At 45.2% G+C, this 24277-nt stretch overlaps 1 protein-coding gene across 2 annotated transcripts in view; it reads left to right on the forward strand.

The window, feature by feature from the left end:
• The window catches only part of Arfgef3 (ARFGEF family member 3), a 161229-nt gene that overhangs the window by 86721 nt on the left and 50231 nt on the right, over positions 1–24277 (forward strand). For both annotated transcript variants that reach the window (XM_006986096.4, XM_042262236.2), the window contains exons 8-12: positions 171–249; positions 7157–7261; positions 8104–8437; positions 12831–12943; positions 13883–14781. In XM_006986096.4, coding sequence (XP_006986158.1) covers positions 171–249; positions 7157–7261; positions 8104–8437; positions 12831–12943; positions 13883–14781 — 1530 coding nt within the window. The remainder of the gene's footprint in view (positions 1–170; positions 250–7156; positions 7262–8103; positions 8438–12830; positions 12944–13882; positions 14782–24277) is intronic.

Consider the following 24277-nt stretch of genomic DNA (forward strand, 5'->3'; position numbering starts at 1 on the left):
AGGAGTGGCTCTGTTCCATTCTCCTCTTTCCTATGATTGTTCTGGTACCCTAAAAGAGGCCTCATATCTGAAAATCATCAAAACCCATCGAAAGCGCGGGATGGGAAGGGCATTGAGGGAGCTTCCGATGCCCACCAGTGTCTAATTCTTGCACCTCCTCCGTTTTGAAGGCTTAACAGTAGAGGCCCTTTGTGATGATGTTGTCTCTGTCCTGGCTGTCCTGTGTGAGAAGCTACAAGCCTCCATAAAGTAAGTCCCCTTCCATCCTGGCTCATATCCAACAGTTGTTCATTTTGAGACAACTTCTATCTACAGCATCATTGAAGCTACAGAATATCCATCTGTTCAGTAGTTCCCTCCTACTGATAGTTCCCTGTCATTCCTGAGAAATATAGTCAGAGATCTCTGTCCATCCCAGGTTATTAAAGGCCATTCCGAAAGTGTATCATTGCCTGAAGTGAAAGGGGGTGGGGGAACAATACTTAGAAAGAAAAGTGAGTCCCTTGAGCCCAAAGCTGAGTAGAGAGTGGGGGAGTCAGAGCTGGAGGCTGTAAGAGTAGATCCTGACTGCCGGACCGTGGTGGCACACGCCTTTAGTCCCAACACTCCGGAGGCAGAGGCAGGGGTCTCTATGAGATCAAGGCCAGCCTGGGCTACCAAGTGAGTTCCAGGACAGGCACCAAAGCTACACAGAGAAACCCTGTCTCAAAAAAAAAAAGAGTAGGTCCTGACTTGGGCATGACTCTGCTGTGTGACTGACTGCCAATGACCTTTCTCATGGGACCTGGCTGGACTTTTGTGCTCTGTTAATGACAAGGCTGAATTTTGGAGGCTTTTTTCTAACACTCTCTATTCTGGTCTTTAGCTTTTGACTTTTGGTAGAGGGTACAAGCATGCCAAGTCTGTACTTTCTAGACAATAATTGATGTTATATATACATATTATATATCAGGTAAAATAATATTGTATGTCATATAAAATATTTCAGTGTTACTGTAGGGACAAATGTGAAAACTTCCTTAAAAGTCAACTGATGCCACTAAGATCACCAGGAACACCCCAGGCTAACAAAATTAGACTTACTAACTTGTCACAGTGAGAATGCACTCCCTGGGAAACTAAAGAGTACCCAGTAACAGTGGACTAGGAAAGACCATAATTTTAGTTTGAGTCGGGTGATTTTACAGTAAAATAAGAGTTATGTTCAAGGATTGAGTTTTGTCAGGATGTGCGGTCAGTTCTAGCATTGGGCGTCTTAATTTCCATGTAGTCTGTGAAAGAAACAGTTGGTGGCTGGGTTGTCACTAGAGAAGAAGTAGGAGCCTCTCACAGGAGGGGATTTGGTCGCCTTCACGGATACACTCTCTGTTCTTCCCTTAACCATAGTTCAAGAGCGGTTGTCCACGTGCCTCAAGCTTGCTTGATCACAGTCATGCAGAGGTCTTGTCTGTTCTTAACATCCGATGGCAATATTGATGTTCATCAGAAAGGCTCATCTGGCTGGTAGCAGTGAGGGAGCTGCCACTATAAAGAGGCATCTGCCCCATCCCCACCCTCTCTAAGCCTTGGCACTGAGCAAGGACGGCAAAGGACACCAAAACTTTGAAAGACATAGAACGATGGTGGTCATTACTGGAAAGAAATAAGTGAAACTTTTTAACAGCTTCATAAGGGAAAAATAAAACCTCAAGTTTTTTAACTGTACAGATGTCTGTTTGTAATCACGGTGATTTATAATTAAAATATAGCCATCAGGATATGTCCAAATGAGCTTGGAAATCTATAAATGGTAGAGGTAAACTGTATACTGTTCATTGGTAGACAAAAAATCTTCAGTTGGGTCCTATAAATGCCTGGCCCTAAATTTATGATTCTTTGTATGCTGGTGGCTCCTACGTGAGCCACAAAGACCTGGAAGGGGATCATATAATCTGGCTTATCCAGGACATCCAGGTTTTAATCCTGGTGTATAAACGGGCATTTATTTTTGATAGCTTTAAGGAAGTAGTAGTATGTCTGGAGTCTTATACGCTGCACTGTGACTGCCGTATAGTAGATATTTGATATGTTCTGGTTCTAAACTGGTATGTTTGCTCTGGGAATTGCTGGCACTAATTCTACTTTCTGATGGAGTTGGGAACATTGACATTTTTAATGACAAAAATTGGTCTCTAGTTTTTAAGAAAGTGCCAGGCACAAACCTACGAAACCAAAGGGCAGAAGTGCCCATCAGCCATTGACGACATTTCTTAACTCCATGATCTGAGGAGAGGCTTTAAACGGGGAAAGCAATTGCTATGGCCTAGAACTCATTCTTCTCTTGAGTCCTAGGCAGCGTTAGGCAGGCTGGCACTGTGCCTCATGGTTTTGACAGGGTGTGCTGTCATGGGTTTTTGCTGCACTGCCCCTGATCACAATCCTGCCTCTGGAATTTGATTGCTTACGGTCTCTGTACCCTAAGGGGAAGGGGTGGGCTTGCTAAAGAAGCTGGGGTGCTGCATGCTTAGAGTAGTGGAGGCACCCCATACTACTCTGTTGGCACTGTAGTATCCATCCCTTTCTTCTTAAATGTTCATGTTTGTGTGCCCTCTTCTGACTCCACTTCCTCAATTCCTTCTTTTCTATTAGCTAAATCTGATGTTTCATCTGTCTTTTAAGTAGCTCATTTTTTTTTCTCTGAAATTCCAATGGGCAGTCTTTGTCCCAATGATCATTTTCAAAATGGGACCCCAGGGACCTCCCAGGGCTTAGTCTCATAGAGACATGTGTGTGTGATACACTCCGTCTCTCCGGAGAACTCTGAAATACATTGAGGTACTCAGTATATCTCACCCACAGGCCTTGGAGATGTGCTATTAATAGCGTTCTACATTAGACAAGCTGAGCTGCATGCTCTCTCTCAGCTCAAGAGTTTTTCAGAGAATAATTGGGCTTAGAGTGGCACGAGATTCCTTCTCTGTCTGTCATCTGCCACTCTTTCCCAATCTCCCACTCCAAAGAACGTCAGACAGGAATCTGCCTGTACCAAAGAAGGCTTGGACTCCATAAAGCCAGCCAGAGTGTCCATATCAGCTGTGCTAATTCTACTCCAGCTCTTACATAATTGCTCACTTTCTTCTCTTGTTTTTCTAATTAAGTTCAAATCTGGACCAAAGGGGAGCAAACATTTGGAGGAGGAAAAAAAAAAAAAAACATTTAAAACCCAACACTGGCCAGGCAGTGGTGGCGCACGCCTTTAATCCCAGCACTCGGGAGGCAGAGCCAGGTGGATCTCTGTGAGTTCGAGGCCAGCCTGGGCTACCAAGTGAGCTCCAGGAAAGGCGCAAAGCTACGCAGAGAAACCCTGTCTTGAAAAAAAAAAAAAACCCAACACTGACAACTCCTGTGACATGCTGAAAGTACTGCTGATTATCTTCCCAGGAGGTAACCTCCCTGGCTCGGCAGCCGCTCCGCTGTATGGCCAAGCTGTCCACTGCAGAGAATTGTTCTGCTTGGCTGTGTACCTAGGAAGACCTGAGCGATGAGCAGGCAATGAGACAACCAGCCGATAATCTGCCAATTATGAAATGCTCTAACAAAAGACCAAGCGGAGTAGCTCCCAGCCCTCCTAAGGACGCAGTCTCCCCCCCCCCCCCCCGCCCCCACCGACACCCCCATGTATTTTGGAATAGTTAGCTAGGTTCTAGGCTCCTCCCCACTCCATACATTCAAGTGTTTGCCTGTCAGTAAGTACACAAGTCCGAAAGGCTAGCACACTGTGCTCACGGTCAAAGGTCTCTAAGCGAGGAGCATGCGTGGAAGATGCTGAGATTTTCGGTGGCTCCTTTTCCTAGCATGACCCATGCAAGACCATAAATACCTGCTTTCCAGACTGCCGCAGCCCACATTTAGGCTGTTGTACTATCTCCAAGGAGACTCCAGGGCTAGTTTTCCTTGGCTATACGTTCCTGTCAGTGAGGTTGATGTCTGGGGCCTGCAGCGTTCCTCAGCAGCCTTTGCAAACTTTCACAATAACCCCGACTGCTCATCATCTCCCTCCCAGACTCATTCCTGATGGCTTCAGAAATTGAGAACCTTTACTTTCTATCTTTAGTTTTACAATCCTAGACAAACAGTTTGTGAAAGATATTTTTGCATTGGAACATTGAATCTTAAAAATGACCCCCGTTCATCATCAGAAAAATTAACCCGAGACACAGTGATCCTTTCAGAATTGAGTTTTCAATGAAGCTGGTAATTGGCAGTATGACTGCTGTTCAACCCTCTCCAGTCTATGTAAGCAAAATTTTTGCATGGGCAGAACTCCAGACACCTTAGCATAGTGTATAGGGCTCATCCTTTTCTGGTGTCTCCATCTCTCTAATTCCCATTCCTTTATTTTTTTAAAAACAAATTTCATGTAGCCCAGACTGGCCCCCGATCCTTATATACAGCTACAAATGACCTTGACCTCCTACCTCAACTCTGCAAGTGCTGGGATTACAGACATGCCCCACTGCGCCTGGCTTCTAGCCCAGCTCTTGCAAACATGATCCTCACATGATGAAAACCTCCCAGGCCAAATCGCTTCCCCCACTCTCTGCCCTGCATCTGTGTGCATGCTCTTACACAACTCCACAATGCCCCGGATACCTGCTTGAACTTCGGGGCTATACAAAGGCAGGGTTTCCTATCACATTCCTCCTGGGCCTTTCTGAAGGGGGCTTCTCCTATGCAGTACCATAGAAACCTACATCGAGTGAGTCATTTATAGCACTTGACAGCAGTGCCTGAGCTATGTGCCTCTCTATCTCGTCCCACAGTGAAGAGAGTGCTAGTTTCAGAGCAGTGAAAGGCTGAGGAAACATGTAGGGGGGAGGAGCTAGAAATGTGAAGTCTTTTTTTTTTTTTTCCCTTTGGTTTTTCGAGACAGGGTTTCTCTGTGTAGCTTTGCGCCTTTCCTGGAACTCACTCTGTAGCCCAGGCTGGCCTCGAACTCACAGAGATCCACCTGGCTCTGCATCCTGAGTGCTGGGATTAAAGGTGTGCACCGCCACTGCCCGGCGAAAATGTGAAGTCTTTACCTGGCCTGCAAAGGGTTAATATTTCTTGTCCTTCTGATTCTTCTAATCAAATTGTAATCATTATTGTCCTTCTGTCAAATGGTAATAACTTCTGTGGCAACTCATCCTTTGTGCCCCTCTCTCTCATCCTCAGAGTGTATGTACAGATGGAAGCATCTTTCTCTTTTCAATGTGTTGACATTAACCTTGTAGTGTGCGAGACAAAGATCTTTTAGACTGTGGGTTGATGAACTTTTTCTGTAAAAGGCCATATAGTGTGTTTCCTGACAGGCTTTTTTAAAAGTTGGCTTCATAGCCCCTTTAAAATATAATGACACTTTTAAATTCACAGGGTCTGGCCTCCAGCCAGCTTTAGAGTCTGAAGTCGGTTTGGGTATTATCATAGAACCATCCCCAACCTGTCTCACTCTGCTTGTCTTACAGTGACACCATCTTTGTGAGTTTGGTGGGAGTGTGGACTTCTGGCCTCTAGGACAGATGGGCAGATTCCTTTTCCCTCTTCCTAGCTTCTAAGACTTCCAGTTTGCTCTTACAGCCTGGCCCTTCCTTTCCCCCTCCTGCTGTAGGGAACCATCTAACTGTTGAGAACACTAGCCTTCTTTGCTGGCATTTATTTTGAAGTAGAAAAAAAAAAAAACAGGAGCAACCAAATATTACTATTATTGGCAGATTTCTCCTTTTATGGACAGTCCACTCCATAAGAGATTCTTGCATTGCTCCTCTTTAGAAGATTTGAACCTCAATTAAATGTGTCTTTGAAATTAAGTTTTATCCTCCCTATGAGTCTCGTGACATACTAGAATTTTAACACCCTTTGGTGACACTGAGAGGAAACATAAGCTGGGAACATAAGAATATGTCTGTTTCTTTACTAGCTTATCAAGACAGTCCCTAATGATGACTACGCCTCAATATATATCTTTGAGGGCTGGAGAGATGGCTTAACAGTTAGGAGCTCTGAATGCTCATCCAGAGCATCTGGGTTTAGTTCCCAGCACCCACATGGTGGCTAACAACTGTCTGTAACTCCAGTTCCAGGGGGATCCAACACCATCATCCTCTAGCCTCCAAGAGCACCAAGTACACACATAGTACACAGACATGCATGCAAACAAAATAGCCCCGAGCATAAATTAAAAATTTTTAAACATGTTTCCTTAATAAATAAAGAAGAAATGTGGATGATGAATCAGCTAAGTGTTAGCTAATGAGATAATATGGCAGTCTGGAGGGGTCATGTCAGTATTAAAGTACTTGCCTAGCATGTGTGAGGCCCTGGCTTTAAGCCCCAGTACCAAGAAAAAAAGAAAGCTATGGTTCAAGAGAGACAGGAAAAGAAAAAGATGGTATAAATGGTTTCTTAGAAAATGAAGGCATCAGTGATAATTAGCTTTTCTGGCATATACAGGGGTTTGGCTAACATGTCACCGTTTGTACGCTGACTGCAGAAAATGTGCTCTGATGATATAAGATGCAGATACGACAAGCTGTGTGTGAGGGGCATAAAATATGGTCATTCTGTTTCACGCTCAGTTCTTTAACAAAAACTCAGAAACCTTTCTCCAAAGCTTACTCATTTCCCCAAATCAGCCTAACGCTCTCACCTTGTTAGGGCTGCCGTAACGGGGAACCAAAGGCTGGGTGCCTTGCACGGGGGAGCTGTTAGCCTAACTGTTCTGGAGGCTGACATGTCGAGATCAGGGTAGTTCCTCCTGAGCACGATGAGAGGACTAGTCCACACCTCCACCTCCACCTCCCCACTTGCCTTGTGGAGAGCCGTCTCCCTACGTCTCTTCCTCCAGCCTCCCCTCTATGCGTGCCTCAGTGTCCACAGGCTTTTTTTTTTCTGGGGACACCTGCTATGTTGGAGTAGGGCCCACGCAGATGCAGCCCCTTTAACTTTGCTCCAGAGAAGACCACCTGCTCAGCCCCTGGGGGTTAGGACTTCAGTGCGAGGGACAGAGCTCTACCTACGACCCCGACCGACCGCGCATCCCCTCGGGTGATGCCTGAAGTTTGTCCGGGTTCGGCCCCAATGCCACCTCTCTCTTTTTTCCCCGCCTTTATGTGTGGTCGTCTTTGTGCTTCCACAGTGACAGCCAGCAGCTGCAGCTTCTGTACCTGGAATGCATCCTCTCCGTGCTCAGCAGCTCCTCCTCCTCCATGTACCTGCACCGGGGCTTCACTGACCTCATCTGGTGAGAGCATTAAACTCCTGATGCCCCCATGCCAGCCAAGGACTGCTGTAGCTGTGTCTCGGTCCCATTCCATAGTACCCATGACCTAGAGATAGTTTCATCTATGTGCGTGTGTCCTCCAGGTAGGAGAATGGCTTTATTTATGTACATCAGCCCCAATTCCAAAGAGAAACTAGTGGTTAATATAACAAATGTGCTTCCAGCAGCCCTCTTAGGCCATTTACATCAATGAGATCATAAGAGACCAGACCAACTGACTTCTGGGTTCCCAGTTTGCTCTAAAAAGCATATAAATATATCAGGAATATACATGGAGTAAGAAATTCTAACCCTGAACTTATCTCTAGCTCCACAAGAGTGCTAATTGCCTACTCATGTCCAGAGATTTCAGGAAGTGAAGGCCCCGCAGGCAGCCAATCAGTAGGCCCTAGACCCCATTTTACTGACAGGGAGGAAGCTGAGTGATGGGTGTCAGTATGGGATTTGAAACTAACACCTTAAATGAGAAACGATTCAGTTATCCATAGTAAAATGAAACTTGATGAGGAAGTCTTTTAGCATTCTGAGCTGTATCTGTTCACACACACACACACACACACACACACACACACACACACAGCTGGTCCTTGAATGCTTCTCTTGACGCTTTATCTAGCTAACACTAACATGAGAAGGGAGGAAGACTGGGTATACTGGATGTATATCATAGGCAAAAGAAGGGAAGAGTAGGGACCCGTGCTCTTCCTGGATATTTCTATGGCAACTATTTGTCTTCCTGGTGGTGTTCACACTTTATCACTCGGCTTTCAGTAAGGCTTATTTATCCTCCTGCCTCTTCCCAGGAAAAGCCTCTGCCCTGCTCTCGTTGTGATCCTGGGGAACCCCATTCATGACAAAACCATCACCTCTGCTCACAGCACCGGCACCAGCACCAACATGGAGTCGGACTCTGCCTCTCCTGGTGTGTCTGACCACGGCCGAGGCTCAGGCTGCTCTTGCACTGCGCCTACCCTCAGCGGACCTGTGGCCCGCACCATCTACTACCTTGCAGCTGAGCTCGTCCGCTTAGTGGGGTCCGTGGATTCCATGAAGCCCGTGCTCCAGTCCCTCTATCACCGTGTGCTCCTGTATCCCCCACCCCAGCACCGTGTGGAAGCCATCAAGATCATGAAAGAGGTAGGGAGGTGTGGGCGAATGCCTTGGGGTTGCCCGCGGGAATCTCTATGCAGGGTCCTACATGTAGGAGCATCTAAACTGTCATCCCTTGTTAGGGCATCATTACTTCCACATGACATCCAGTAACAAACAGTTCTGAAGTTGGTGGGCATCTATTTGGGAGTTGTGGTTAAAAAGAAAAGAAAAGAAAATGTTAGAGACATTCATTGGCTCCAAACTCTTTGGTGATTAGCTATGTGTGTGTTAAAACTCTGATAGATGCACACCTGAGATTCATCTTAATGATATGGGTTCCCTCTGACATTTAACCCAAGGTGCTTCCCCAGGGCACTGTTCAGAGGCAACACTAGGTGAGATGCCTCCAAGTTGTGGGTGAGACCAGTGCTGCCCTGGGAAGCCAAGCAGATGAATTCCAGCCGGGTTGTTCTGAAAATAATGCCTCTGCTTATAAGACAAAACTGGCAAGTTGGAAAAGTTGGTTACCTAGATACCAAAACCTGCAGGGCTTTGCACACAAAACGCTCAGTACCCAGGATGTTTGCTTGCCTTTTTGTGTATTATTCCCTTGTGTCCCTGTGCCATATAGACAGTGTGCCTATTTGTCAAAGACACAAAGGACATTATGTTTCTTACCATATGTTCTCTTTCTGGCTCTATCTCCTGCCCAATAATAGGTGTAAAAAAGTAAAGTTCCTTCCTTTGGTCTACCCTGTGGTGGTACTTTAGAGGTCCATAGTGGTCAGAGCTAGGACACCAACCACAGATGCTGTAGCTCTTATGCCCATCTTGAGATTTTAAAAGCTGGAGGTATGGTTCAGTGATACAGTACTTGGTTAGCAAAAAAAAAAAAAGGCACTGGGCAATGGGGGGTGGGAGAGATGAGGGGGTCTCTAGGACTATAATTCAGTAGTAGTCTTTGCCTAGCATGTACAAGGCTCTGAGGTTTGGTCTCCAATACTACAGGAAGATAAAAAGGTTTTACCTTTTTTGGTGTGTTTGTTGAAGGTCTTTGAGAAGCTTACTCCCTCTGTCCCCTTCCCCTCCCGATTCTGGAGCAATCAACAAGTGCCTGACAAATTTAGGCATTCAAATACATTATCTAAGTTGAATTGGAGGACAAGGTGGGCTTTCAAGAGAAATGAGGTTTCAGAGCCCTATCCCTTGGACACTGGTATAACTTAGTGTTACAGGACATCTGAGCATGCATGAGGCTCCTTACCGAACACCAAAGAAAAACGAAATCCCCATCCCTCGGAGATGCAGTCACCCATCAAGAAAAGGTGGAACAAAGAGAAGAGGTCTCCTGGAGATGCAACTGTTTCTGAGTAATATTCCTGCTCATACTTACGTATATACCTCGCTCTGGAAATAGAGGGTCATAGCAATGGGATCTACATTCTACAGAACTTCATTAACCATTCTTTAGTGTAACCTCTAAATGACATTTTCTGTAAAGATGTGCAGCATATGGAAATATAAATCGGTTAGAACGGAATGATTACAAGAATGTTACATATGAAAACTTGTGAGAAGGCAACCCCGTACAGTTGGCTAGAGACGCAACTACATATTGAAAGTAGAACACCTAAGAATGAACATCCCAATTCTCCAACCCTGAGGGTTGGAAAAACGGAGCAGAATAAAGTGGAAGTGGCGAAAAGGAGAGAAAGTAAAGGATAAAACAGAAAGTAGTGTGGGAAAAAGCCACACTAGGCAGCTAGGTCATGGTAAGCTGGGAACCTCTCCTTATAACCCAGGCTCAACAAATGGGAGGAAGTGGTAGACGGGCTGTCCCCGCCCCTGTAGGGAAGGTGGTGACTCTGGGTTGTAACAACAATCAAAGACTTTGTTGTTGTTGTTGTTTTTCAAGACACAGTTTCGCTGTGTAGTTTTGGTGCCTGTCCTGGCCTCGAACTCACAGAGATCTGCCAGGCTCTGCCTCCCGAGTGCTGAGATTAAAGGCGTGCGCCACCGCTGCCCGGCACCAAAGACTTTAAAACAACTTTCGAATAATTGTTTCCAGCAGTATCTCCTGGCTGGAAGAGCAGACAATGGGATTCGTGCTCTGGAAGGCTCCAAGATTATGAATTCTGAGTCTTTTGGTGACAGTTGAATGTGGAGAGCTCAATAAAGGGGAAGAGAGACTTTGGTAGTTGACAGTGGCCTTGGTGATGCATAAAAAGGACATGGATTTTCCCACGGTGGAAAGGGCAGAACAGAGTAATTCTCTTTGATCTGGAACTTGTGCCTGGAGGGATGGCTCCATTGTTTAAGAGCCCACACTTCTCTGTCAGAGATCGGTTCCCAGCACTCATGTCAAGCAGCTCACGCTTGCCTGTGACTCCAGCTCCAGTTGGGTCTGAATCTGTTGCCCAATTCTGAATCCAATGAGCACCTGTACTCACATGTCCACACATCCTCAGAAACACACACACACACACACACACACACACACACACACACACACACACACACTCAAATGAAATAAAAATCTGTAAAACTTACAGCTCATGTAACCCTTGTAGCATTCCCAAATGCTGCTCGGCCAGGTTTCTCAGGTAAAATCACAATTTCAGGTTATGTGTTGTAATTATAACTGCTGGGTGTAGATACATTACATATGACAATTTCAAACTGATATCAGCACTTATGAACAGGGAATGGGCCACAGACTCCTTAAGCATAAAGAAAGAACCAGATAACCACTTTTTGTTGTTTCTGGACCTCAGCTTTCTCCCCACACTCAGTGCCTTTGAACCTGTGCAGAAGTGTCAGAAGCGTACCAAGAGGAGCATCCTGCAAACAGAACCTGCCCTCCTGGGAGTTAATCATGTCGATCTGCCAGATACCCAAGGAAAGTTTCATGAATTGATGTAGCAACTCCATATTCCTCCAATAACTTTCTGTAGAACTATCCACATTACCTCACCTTATTGACCCCATCCCTGCAAAAGAGAATGAATATCTTATTACTTGTAGTTGTATTTTCTGCATTTATTTGAAAAAAAAGGGAAAAAAAAAAGCATGACTTCCAAAGAAGAATAAGGAGTCTCAACATATCATCCCCATCTCTGCAGCTCTCTCTGAAGGAACTGCAGAACCAAAGAACTGTAAGAAAATCACTGGAAGAACACATCAACCAGGAAATTGGTGGCCCATCGCCTACCAGGGGCTGCTTGACTTACAGTCATTTCAAATAGTGTCATCTCCAATGTACTGTCACAGCATGCAGTGACTGGGGCCTCAGAGGACATAAATTAAATCTAGTCAAAATAGTATTGATGGAATAATGATTTATTCTAAGAAAGAAGGAAAGTGTATCCTTGGCAACAACATGGATGAATTAGACTGAGAAATAAGCTAGGTACAGGAAGTACCACTTGATCCCATTTATATGTAGATTCTACAAATCCCGAATGCAGAAAAGAGAATGGTGGTCACCGGGGATGCAGTGATGGAAGGTGGAGAGATGCAGGCTAAGTGACTTGGAGCAAAGAAGGTCTAGAGAGCCATTGTACAGCCTGGTGACTATAGTTATAACAGTGCATTTTATTTTGTAGCTTCCTAGTATCTTGTAGCTTCGGGTTCACTTTATTAAAATGTACAGTTAACATCATTAGTCTGAAGTGCAGAAGTTTCTTCAGTACTACCATAATGCCACAAGTAGAAAATATCATGCTACAAAGCCCTCATGCCCCGAAGTTTTAAAAATATCGTGTAACATTACCTTCAGGCTAAGACTACAAGGTGTATGTGAAATGAATTTGCTGTTTAACTTGGGTCCTGTATTAGTTACTGCTCGATTGCTGTGATAAAACACCATGACCAGGAAAACTTACAGAAGAAAAAGTTATTCGGACTTAACAGGGTAAGAGTCCATCATGGAGGGGATTGGGGCAGTAGACAGAAGTCACAGTGTCAGGAAGAGCTGAAAGGTCACAGCTCAGACTGCAGGCAGGAAGGGGCAGGGTACCGGGGATGAGACATCACTTTTGCAACACCCACCCCCAGTGACATACTTCCTCCAGCAAGACCACCCCTTCTAAACCTACCTAAACAGTGCCACCATTTGGAACTAAGAGTCTAAATGCCCAAGACCATGGATAAGCTCTCATTCAAACGTGACATGACAACCACAGGAATCACCCTGAAAATACCTCATTGCAGATATACGATTAAAAAATAAAAATAAAATCCCAAGTCAGAGAGTCTTCTGATTCTAAGCATTTTCAAGAAAAGCTCCTCAACCTAGAAATCATTTCTCCTGATTTATGTCCTTCACTAAAGAAACGCACATTGTTTATATGCTCTCATGATTTTAAAACTTGGTGTAATTCAGGTTTTGATTTTCATGATACTCACTTTTCTGTTCTTTTTCTCCTTTTTCCTGAAGATACTTGGAAGCCCACAGCGTCTGTATGACTTGGCAGGACCAAGCTCTACTGAGTCAGAACCAAGGAAAAGATCCATTTCCAAAAGAAAGTCTCACTTGGATCTTCTCAAACTGTATGTTCATTTTCCTTTTGGGTCCACTGGCCAACACTCAGTATTTATTGAGGGCATGTGGGAACTTAGCTTGGAATTTTTCCCACCCCGAGCATGTTTGTGTCATTTATTGTCTAGATCCCTTGATGTTATAGAAGTTAGACTATCTCTTGAATACTGTGCAGCTGGCCAAGCCAATAACTCATATATATTTGGAGGAATTTCTTGATCTTTCACGTCTGGGTGCTATTTTCTATCTTGAAGTACCCAACTTCTCTGAACACTTTCCCTCTTAACCCCAAATTCATGATATTTTGATGAGTCCACATTAAATGAAATGTACATACTTCATTATTTACCCACAAGCCACATAAAACATCTCAATTTATAGTACTCACAACTTGCCAGGTTGGCTTAAAACTGAATCTACACAAGAAACATACAAAAATTATGCAACGGAATTATTTAAGGGAAGAACTTTTCAGTTTACAGTATGAGCTGTAGCATTCTATTATGGTAGCCTCCATAGAAAACTTAATATTCTGTGGTCTGCAATAATCACATTGGCATATACCTGGTAAGAATATGTTGGCATAAAAATGTCTTCATGACTCTTAGCCACAGCAACTGTCCTATTTGAAGGTCAGAACATAATACGAAAATAAAATTTGCAGTGTCTGTTCTTGAATAAAATGATACATTTCCTTCTGGATTTTCAGTTGTACCCAGTAAAGCTAGTCAACCAAGAGGAGTATGGTCTTAGGTGGGGGATTTTACCTGGAGTCTTTCCCTGCCGGAGCATGTTTGTGTTATGTATTATCTAGACCCTTGATGTTATGCAAGTTAGACTATTTCTTTGCAATACTGTGCAACTGGCCAGGCTGATAACGCTTGTATATTTAGGGGCGTTTCTTGATCTTTCATGCCTGGGTGCCGTTTTCTATCTTGAACACTGTTTAGCATCATGGATGGTATGACGGAGGCTTGCGTCAAAGGTGGCATTGAAGCCTGTTACGCTGCTGTGTCCTGCGTCTGCACCTTGCTGGGGGCCCTGGATGAACTGAGCCAGGGGAAGGGCTTGAATGAGAGTCAGGTACAGCTGCTGCTTCTGCGCCTCGAAGAGCTGAGGGATGGGGCCGAGTCAAGCCGCGACTCCATGGAGATCAATGAGGCTGACTTCCGCTGGCAGCGGCGAGTGCTGTCTTCAGAGCACACGCCGTGGGAGTCAGGCCATGAGAGGAGCCCAGACATCAGCATCAGTGTCACCACAGACACTGGCCAGACCACCTTGGAGGGGGAATTGGGTCAGACAACACCTGAGGACCACAAGAACGGGCTCAAGTCACCAGCCATTCAGGAAAGCAAGGAGACCATGAGCAAAGTGTCCGAACCTGAGGCCATCGACCAGCCCGACGTAGTTCAGAGAAGCCACACAGTCCCTTACCCTGACATCACTAACTTCCTGTCAGTAGACTGCAGGACAAGGTCCTATGGATCCAGGTACAGTGAGAGCAACTTCAGTGTAGACGACCAAGACCTGTCGAGGACAGAATTTGACTCCTGTGATCAGTATTCCATGGCAGCAGAAAAGGACTCCGGTAGGTCTGACGTGTCGGACATTGGGTCGGACAACTGTTCACTGGCTGATGAAGAGCAGACCCCTCGGGACTACATGGGCCATCGGTCCCTGCGAACGGCCGCTCTGTCTCTCAAGCTGCTGAAGAACCAGGAGGCTGACCAGCACAGTGCTCGGCTGTTTGTACAGTCCCTCGAGGGCCTCCTTCCCCGGCTCCTAGCCCTGTCCAGTGTGGAAGAGGTGGACTCGGCCCTGCAGAACTTTGCCTCCACTTTCTGCTCAGGTTTGTAGACTGTCTTTTGCTGTATAGGCAACAAGACCATTTAGAGCTTCGTGTCTTCATAGGCAATAATCTTCTTGCTTGTGGTCTTAAAGCAGTGGTTCTCAACCTTCCTGATGCTGGGACCCTTTAATACAGTTCCTCACGTTGTGGTGACCCCCAACCATACAATCATTTTTCTTGCTACTTCATAACTGTGATTTTGCTACTATTATAAATCGTAATGTAAATTATCTGATACGCAACCCCAAAGGGTTCATGACCCACAAGCTGAGGATGTTAGTGAACCCTAGGGTTTCCTCTGTTAAAGAGAGTAAAGGACTACTAGAAGACTTGTGGGTGGAGGTTTATGATGCAGAATAAAGCTCCACAGCCTGGACTCTCTCTAACTGGCTGTCCTTGGTACCAAGGGAGATAGTCCATCAGTTATTGGTGGCCCAGAAGAGCTGTGTGTCAAAGCCCAGCACTGTTGCTGTTTGTGGTAATGATTGAGTCTCTGGAAAATGGGAAAGTTATATATACAGGCTTCTGTTGGAATTAATAATTATGCCATGGACCAGGGAGATGAGTTGGTCAGTAAAGACAACCTGAGTCATGAGCCAGATATCTGACTTTGCAATGTTTTTATTGTCACATATTAATTATATGTAGCGATGGGTTTCATTATAACATGGCATTTCCATACATGTATATAATGTGTTTGTATTATATCCACCCTTTCTTACCCTCTCTTATTTCCTTCCCACTGATCTCCTTCACCTCTAATCTTCTCCCACTTTCTTTTTCCTCTTTCTTTCCTCCCTTATTTCTTTCTCGTTGGTGGGGGTGGGGTGGGGATGGGTGAGAATGGTAATGACCCAGTGAATTTCCTTACGGTTGTGTATGAGGGAATGGGCGAAGCTTTGTTTACAGGATTATGGGCACCTTACCAATAGCCAGACCACTGAACAAGATTACCCTCTTTCCTGCCACCAGCCATTATATCAACCCTCAGGGAGGGGCGAGACCCCGTGAGCACTTCCCTTTCTATAACAGAACATTGGTAGCTCAGTCTGAGTTCAAGCCCTCAAGAGGTATGTTGTCTTAGGTTTCTACTGTTTTGATAAACTTGACTAAAATCAACCTCAGGAGAAAAAAGATGATTCTACCTCATAGCTACAGTCCTCCATGAAAGGAAGTCAGGGCAGGAACCCAAAGCAGAAACTGGGGCAGAAACCATGGGGGAGTACTACTTCCTGGCTTGCTTTTTTTTTTTTTTTTTTTGTTTTTTTTTTGTTTTTTTTGTTTTTCAAGACAGAGTTTCTCTGTGTAGCTTTGCGCCTTTCCTGGAACTCACTTGGTAGCCCAGGCTGGCCTTGAACTCACAGAGATCCGCCTGGCTCTGCCTCCCGAGTGCTGGGATTAAAGGTGCGCGCCACCACCGCCAGGCCAGACTGCTTTCTTATATAACTCAGGACCATCTGCCGAGGAGTGGTACCGCCCACAGTGGACTGTGCCTCCCAAATTGATCATTGATCTAGAAAATGCCGGGCGGTGGTGGCGCACGCCTTTAATCCCAGCACTCGGGAGGCAGAGCCAGGCGGATCTCTGTGAGTTCGAGGCCAGCCTGGGCTACCAAGTGAGTTCCAGGAAAGGCACAAAGCTACACAGAGAAACCCTGTCTCGAAAAACAAAGAAAAAAAAATACACAAAGAAAATGCTCTCAGGCTTCCCTCCGCACACCTGACAGAGGCATTTTCTCAGTTGGGGTTCCTCTTCTCAGATAACTCTAGGTCTGTGAAAAGTCGACAAAACCCAGCTGGTACACATGCCAAGCCCGGAAGTCAGAGTTCCATGCCCGTCTTCCTTTCTTTCATCTCTTACATTCTTTTCACTCCTTCTTCCTTAGTCCCCTGAACCTTAGAGGGATTGGTACAGATTTCCTGTGTATGGTTGGGCATTCAACGGTCACTTCCTCTCAGCAGTGAGGAGTCTCTGCAGTTATAGCTAGCTACTGTAGAACAAAGCTTCTCTGACTGTAGCTGACAGCAGTACTGCCCTGGCTAGCTTTATGTCAGTTTCACACAAGCTAGAGTCATCTGAGAAGAGGGAACTTTAACTGGAAAAAAAAAAAGTCTCAATTAGATCAGCCTGTAGGCAGGCAAGCCTATAGGGCATGTTTTTAATTAGTGATTGATGGGAGATGGCCCAGACCATTTTGGGTGGGGCCATTCCTGTTCTAGTAGTCCTAGGTTCTATAATAAAGCAGGCTGAGCAGGCCATGAGGAGCAAGCAAGGAAGCAGCACCCCTCCATGGCCTCTGCACCAGCTCCTGCCTCCAGGTTCCTGCCCTTCATGAGTTCCAGCCTTGGCTTTCCTGAATGTGACTCGGGATATGTAATCCAAATAAACCCCCTCCTCTTCACGTTGCTTTCGGTCATGTTGTTTCATCACAGTATCAGAAGAGGAACTAAGATATGTACTAATCTATGGGCATAAACATAGTTACTTAGAACACAACGTGATGGCACACTGTGCCCGTTTAGTGAAACAACAGCCGTAGCTTCCCCTACTAGAGCTGTTGACTTCCTCAGCCACACACTTTTGATTGGGTTTATGGTGCCGCACGTTAACTCACCGCTGTGAACAGGCCTCAAGTCCACTCAGGAAGCTGTTGGTTACTGCCATGAGAGACGTACCATTATTGCACCAGTGGTACATCCAACTTGGTTGGTCAGTAGCGTGCCTTGCCGGGTCCACATCCAAGAATGGTGCTGGTGTCACGTCTCCCCCCGCAGCCTGAATAGCACCCATGAGGGCAGTTCAGCACCATGAAGCTACCCAGCAGGGAAGAAGCCAGGCTCCAGCTTGATTTCTCGGGGTCCTGAGACCGGTTTCTACAGCGGCTTCAACAATAGGGCCGTACCCTCTAGTTCTAATGAGCAGCTCGCAGTGGGGACACCTGCTTGTATTGTTTGGGAGACCTCTGAGACTTCTTTGGCCAATTGCTCATAGCAAGACAGTCTACCTTCTGCACTGGGGTTTTTATTTAATAACAATGGCTTCTGGAAGCTTCTTTTCACACCACAGAAAGGTACCTCTATTCAAACATTTTCTGTTACTGTTTTTAATTTTTTTAAATCATCTTACCAAGTATCATATTTCTTCATGGCTTTTTCATACACTCTTATTTTCAGTTGACTTCCCTTCCCCTCCCGCCTCCCCCGCTTCCACCCACAGATCTTTATTTATTCGTTTAGACATTAAAAGCTTCAAATCTTTTTTCTTCCCTGTCCTGTCACCTGACCTCTGCTCTCTTAACTAAATGAGTCACTTAGCAGGTCTCGCCTGAGGACGCCTATCCTCAGACTGCTAGTGTGTCCTTGGCATGAACATCTCTAGCTGCAGATGAATAAAGCAATTTCAAGCAAAATGGCTTATGGTGTTATGGAGGGGGAGCTTGGAAATACTTGACCACAAGGCTTTTATAAGATGGCACTAGATCTGAGCTGTAACTGCTACAGAAGTTCCTCTCTGATCCTTAACAGAATAAGGTGGCGTCTGGGTTAAGTGGATCCCCAGGACCAAATGAATTCCCCAGCCCTGCCCAGAGATAGACAAGAGGTCAGAGGTACCTACTTCGGAGCGGCTCTTCCTTAGCTGAGTGGTTTGGGGTTAGTCTTGGGATTCACTGTGGCTGAATGGAAAGCTGACTGCTAATGATAGGGTATTTATAACTTACCAAATTTCCCCTAAGACAAAGCAGTAAAGTCTAAAGCTCAGCTGTTTAAACAAACAAACAAACAAAAACTGTTTCTTTAAGTTAAAACAATTCTGACTCTTGACTCCCAGCCTGCCTAGCTAGCAGGAAATTTAGTCTATGCCTTCCAATTGGTCCCCATTGCAGGGTCAAACCCCAAGTTGGAGCTTATGCAAGATCTGAAAAGGAGGGCCCTCTGACCACCCTCAACTCCAGTGAGCCCTGTTGACCCAGTTCATAGGCTACCTGGGCCTCCATTATTCTTCCTGTGTCCTTCCGGGCCTGGAGCCAGAAGATTCTGGCACAGCTGGGATGCTCTGCCCACCTCCATGTGTCTTGGTCCTGCTAACCCTGCAAGTCTTTGCAGAGATCAGGGAGCCACCCACTGCAGCCCCTCCTAGCTAGGCGGCCTCTCCTGTCTCTGGCTTGCTCTCTACTCCCTCCTCTTATCACCCCTCAGGGGATGAGTTTCAGTCTTTGGAAGAGGTCCTACCTAGCCTTGCAAATGCAAAACCTGAGGTCAAGGACACTATGGTTTTGACATACCATCACCACCCCCCAAAAAAATGGTAATCCGAATTTACCTCAATGTCTTTGTGGAACTCAGAAAAGAACATACTGGGAAGAGTTCTAAAGGAAGTAAGTATGTTATGCCTCTGTCAGTTGTATCGTGTGTTCGCAGATAGTATGAAACTCGGTGATTCCTGAAGGAGAGGGATTCCTTTTCCTCTCTCCAGTTAAGTCTGAGGCTGGCATCCAGAGCACCTCGGTGTTCCAGGACCTGCGTGTTCTCTGTCGCTCTGCTCTGGTTTGCAGAGACTGACATGCTAAGGTTTCTTCCAACTGAGATGGTTGCCCTGGCCAAGCTGCGTATGCAGCCTTCCTGTCCAGCCAGGAGGGGAGAGAGCAGAATAAAAGAGCAAAGGGTTCTCATGGAGCTAAGTAATGGCTGCTTTGAAAGAGTGTTCTAGATGTCCCATGTCTAGATGACCCTATTGCTGAAGACGCTATATAGACTGGTCTCAGGAGCAAAGGGTTCTCATGGAGCTAAATAATGGCTGCTTTGAAAGAGTGTTCTAGATGTCCCATGTCTAGATGACCCTATTGCTAAAGATGCTATATAGACTGGTCTCAGGACAAGATGGTGACCTCTGAGTGCCACATGTAAGGTAGAGAGCAGTAGAAGAAGGTAGCCAACATTGACTCTGTCCTCCGGGTGCACTCTCACGGTTCACAGCTATTTGGGAGATAATGAGCTAGATGCATTCTTCTTTTAGGAGTGGATAGCACAAACACACCTGGCAGAACAGCTCACAGTTATCTCATTGCATCAGCTCCTTTACAACTGAAACAGCATACATGGGTACCAGTCGAGCATTGATTACATAAATAGCAACGCAGCCATGCAGTGCTCAGTACAGTCATTAAAAAGAATGAGATAGTACCAAGAGATGTCTACAATATACTGTAGGAAGCATCGCCTTGCAGTACAAAGAATGTGGTCTGTCTTACTGGTAACTATATTCCCATGTGCATGAGAAAGAGAGTGCTGCTGCTGGGAGGGGTATCACTGAGGCTTAGAAGAGGAGGATTTATCATTTTTAATTTCTTATAGTCTATAAAACTATTAAGTGTTTTAAACCAGGTATTTAATACTGATTTTTAATGGAAATATTGCACTATCTCATGGAAAGGACTTCTGGAATTCTACTGTGATGATTTTTTTAAAGATTTATTTAGATTTATTTATTTGTTATGTATACAGAAGAGGGTGCCAGATCTTATTACAGATGGTTATGAGCCACCATGTGGTTGCTGGGAATTGAACTCGAGACCTCTGGAAGAGTAGTCGGTGCTCTTAACCTCCAAGTCATCTCTCCAGCCCTTTTTTTTAATTAATTTATTTTTTTATATCATGTGTATTGATGTTTTGCCATGGGTGTCGGGTTCCCTGGAACTGGAGTTACAGACAGTTGTGAGCTGCCACGTGGGTGCTGGGAATTGAACCCGGGTCCTTTGGAAGAGCAGTCAGTGTTCTTAACCACTGAGCCATCTCTCCAGCCCCATATTGTGCTGATTTTATATTTAGTCGTTCACTGGTAACCAGTCAAGCAGGTGGTCCATGCCCCTGCTCCTGACAGTAAAGAACATCTTCATTACAGATGGCAAGATGGACGATAGTTATTGAAACCTGGACAATACAAGCACTGTGGCTAGCATATGCAAACGGTCGTACGTCCCTTAGTTTATCACTGCAAAAGAGGTAATACAGCAACAAGGCCAATCAGAAAACTGCGTAGGACCTGCCACCCAGTAGGGAGGCTGTGTGCAGTTCAGTCGGCTCACATCAGCAGCATGGCACTGTGCAGAATGCTGGTTCCATCTGTATAACTTTAGGCAAATCGATCAATGTCGCACACGCACTTTCCTCGTTGAAAAAGATTAAGCATAGTCAAAAGAAACAACTTATGAGAAGGAATTGATAATACCCAACAGAAGTATTTCATGAAGTCCAGCCAGTGTGTCGTTTTCTTTGTGACTGATGTCACCAGAGAATACATCTGGTATAGCAGGAAAACGGTTCTTTTCCTTAAGTGGCTAGAATAGTCTTCATTTTGTCTTATACTCAGATGCATCAGCTGTTTGTGATTGCAGACATGAAACTGCACACAGGTGACAGACCATTGCTGGCAACCACTACTAAGTTCAGCAAATTGTTTCAGACATAGCAGATCTATCAGCAGCGTCCTCGGGCTTTGTTACATCTCTGCCAATGGCATGGCTTCCAGAGCAGTAGGTTCACATTCAGCATCTTGAGCATGTGCTCAGTTTTCCAGAACGTATTCCCAGCCAAGTTAGTAACTGGTGTAAAACATCTGTCGAATGCTGATGTCTAAGATCAAGCCACTTACAGATTATCCCCACTCCCCACCCCCGGACATAAACTTGAATGTCCCTTTTCATTTTATCAGTTAAATGACAAATTCTGAATGCCACTTTCTGCTTCATTATGGGAAGAAATGGATTTTAGGGACCCTCTCTCTTTCAGAGAATTGCAGTCAAACCCTCAGACACTTCGAGAGTGCTGGGGGTTCCTGTGGGTCATCAGGGCTGAGCAGTCTTGTGCATATCCTCACCAAGAATGCACTATTCAGACCCCTCTTTCAGGCCTGACTTTCAGTTTTTAGTTCACCTCTGGTCTGGGGAGGTGACTTGCAGAATAAGAGTACTTGCTGTGAAAGAATGAGGACCCGAGTTCAAATCCTCAGCATTGGTGTAAAAAGCTGCCTGTGGCCGCCTGTGTGCCTGTAACCCCAGTGGTGGGAGAGGGTATGAAAACAGAAGGGGCATTGGGGCTTACCAAACATGACACCTGATGTCGTCTTCTCTCTGTCTCTGTCTCTGTCTCTGTCTCTGTCTCTGTCTCTGTCTCTCTTTCTCTCTTTCTCTCTCTCTCTCTCTCTCTCTCTCTCTCTCTCTCTCTCACACACACACACACACACACACACGTATGTGCACTCATGCACATGCATTTTATACATACATATATACATACACTATACACAGACATGTATACACATTAATTAAAGATAACAAAGTGAACTTGGTAGACTGTGTGTGTGTGTGTGTGTGTGTGTGTGTGTGTGTGTGTGTGTGTGTGTAACAATAATAATTAAAGAAGAAGAGGTCATAAATTTGAGGACTTGGGGGAGGACACAGCAGGAATAAAATAATGTTACAGCTCCTGTGTTCACGATCACAAAGTGCTCTCAGAGTTGTCTGGAAGGGCTGGGTGTTCTGACCACACCCCACAACACCCCGCACAGCAAACAGACTGCTCCCTTGCTGTGGGTGGTCTAAGTAGGATCCACTGAGATGACATACACACTCATAGAAGCTGTTGATGTTCCAGTCCGTTCCACCCTTGAGAGCATTTTCAGGTCCCTATCTGGCACATTTGTAAACTTCACAGTTATGAACAAACATTGTAATTGCAGATTTGCATTTCTCAGTTATTGTGAAAAAAAAGTTTCTATTTCAAACGAGAGGCATCTTTGAGGAAGGGGTCCTCTCAGACATGATTGGAAGAGTACATGGGCTCGAGCAGTTGGCATGTGCCTATTTAGGATGGACTATTTCCCCCACATCCAGGAACCGAGTCTCTGAATGCTTGCAGAAGTGAATGCAATTAACATTGTACAAGCTGCAGATGAGGTGATGTCACCCGCGGGGCTCTCTGGAAGCTGAGACGCAGCAGCCCTCTAGCAGACTGAGCTGCCCTTAGAGCATGCGTGGATGGACTTCTTTGCTTGGTGGCTTTCTCACTTAACCTGAGAACAGCCAAGGAGCCATGCAAATGAAAATCCTACTAAGTATGAGATATCATTTTATACAGTGTTTTAGGGGAAAATATGTGGGAACAAGACAATGACAAGTTTGTGGTCATGACATCCTTTTCTCCTCATTTTTTAAAAACTGGCTTATTGATACAAATTCATCCATCATAGTTTACCCTTCAACATGTATTCCTGAAGTGTATTTGGTATGTGGATGTGAGTGTTCATATGTCTGTGGGTGCACATATATGTGAGGATGTTTGTGCACATTTGTGCAGAGGCCCAAGGTTGACACAGAGTGTCTTCTTCAATCACTCTCTACCTTATATACAGAAGCATGGCCTATCGCTGAGCCCAGAGCTGGCTGGTTTGGCTAGTATGGCTAACCAGCTTGCTCCAGAATTCCCCGTCTCCACCTCTCCCGTGCCAGGACTATATACAGGCTGCCAAGCCCACCCGGCTTTCTGAGTGAGTGCTGGGGACCTGAACCCTGGTCCTCAGGTGTGTGCAGCAAGTGCTTTACCCAATGAGCAGTCTCTCCAGACCTTACAAGGTTTTCGATATGTTATGTTGTTATTTGTTTTTTAACAAACATATGCCATTAACATTGGTATTTTAATCATTTTAAGGATACAAGTCAGTATCACAAATTATAGTCACAGTATTGTATAATCCTCAGCACCATTTCTAGAACTTTTCATCATCCTAATTAGATATCATTCCTCCTCCAATCCCAGTTAATCTACCACCTCTGTGAATTTATCCATTCTAGGGAGTGCATGTAAGCAGACTATATAACTTAGTATTTTCATCTAGCTTATTATACTTACCAGAATGTTCTCAAGGTTCATCTGTGTTAGAGCACTGAGCTATATTCCATTTAATATATTCCCAATTGATGACCCTCATGTCCCTTGCTAGACACATGGGTTTTTTTTTCCTCTTTCAGCTGTTGTGAATAATCCTGCAATTAGCATTGATACATTCAGCTCTTCAGAGCATAGAATGCAGGGTAGAGTGACTAATTCTTACAGTCATTTTGTGGTTAGCTCTTTAGTTTGTTTATATTTATTTTTAGGTTGGTTGGTTGGTTGGTTGGTTGGTTGGTTGGTTGGTTGGTTGGTTGGTTGGTTGAGATAACATCTCACTGTATAGCCCTGGCTGGCCTGGAACATGCTGGCCTTGAATGAACTCACAGAGATCCTCCTGCCTCTGCCTCCTGAGTGCTGAGATTAAAGGTGTGTATCGCCATGCCCAGTTTGTCTTTAGATTTTTTGAGAAACCATATTGACTTTTACTTTATTCTTTAAATATGAGCTTTATAGCCCAAGTTCACCTCAGATTCACTGTGAAACCCATGCTGACCTGGGCTTCCTTGCCTAGCCACCTGAGTGCTGAGACACACGCATGTGGCACCACACGG

Source organism: Peromyscus maniculatus, chromosome 16 (assembly GCF_049852395.1).
Source record: "Peromyscus maniculatus bairdii isolate BWxNUB_F1_BW_parent chromosome 16, HU_Pman_BW_mat_3.1, whole genome shotgun sequence".
NCBI lineage: Eukaryota > Metazoa > Chordata > Mammalia > Rodentia > Cricetidae > Peromyscus > Peromyscus maniculatus.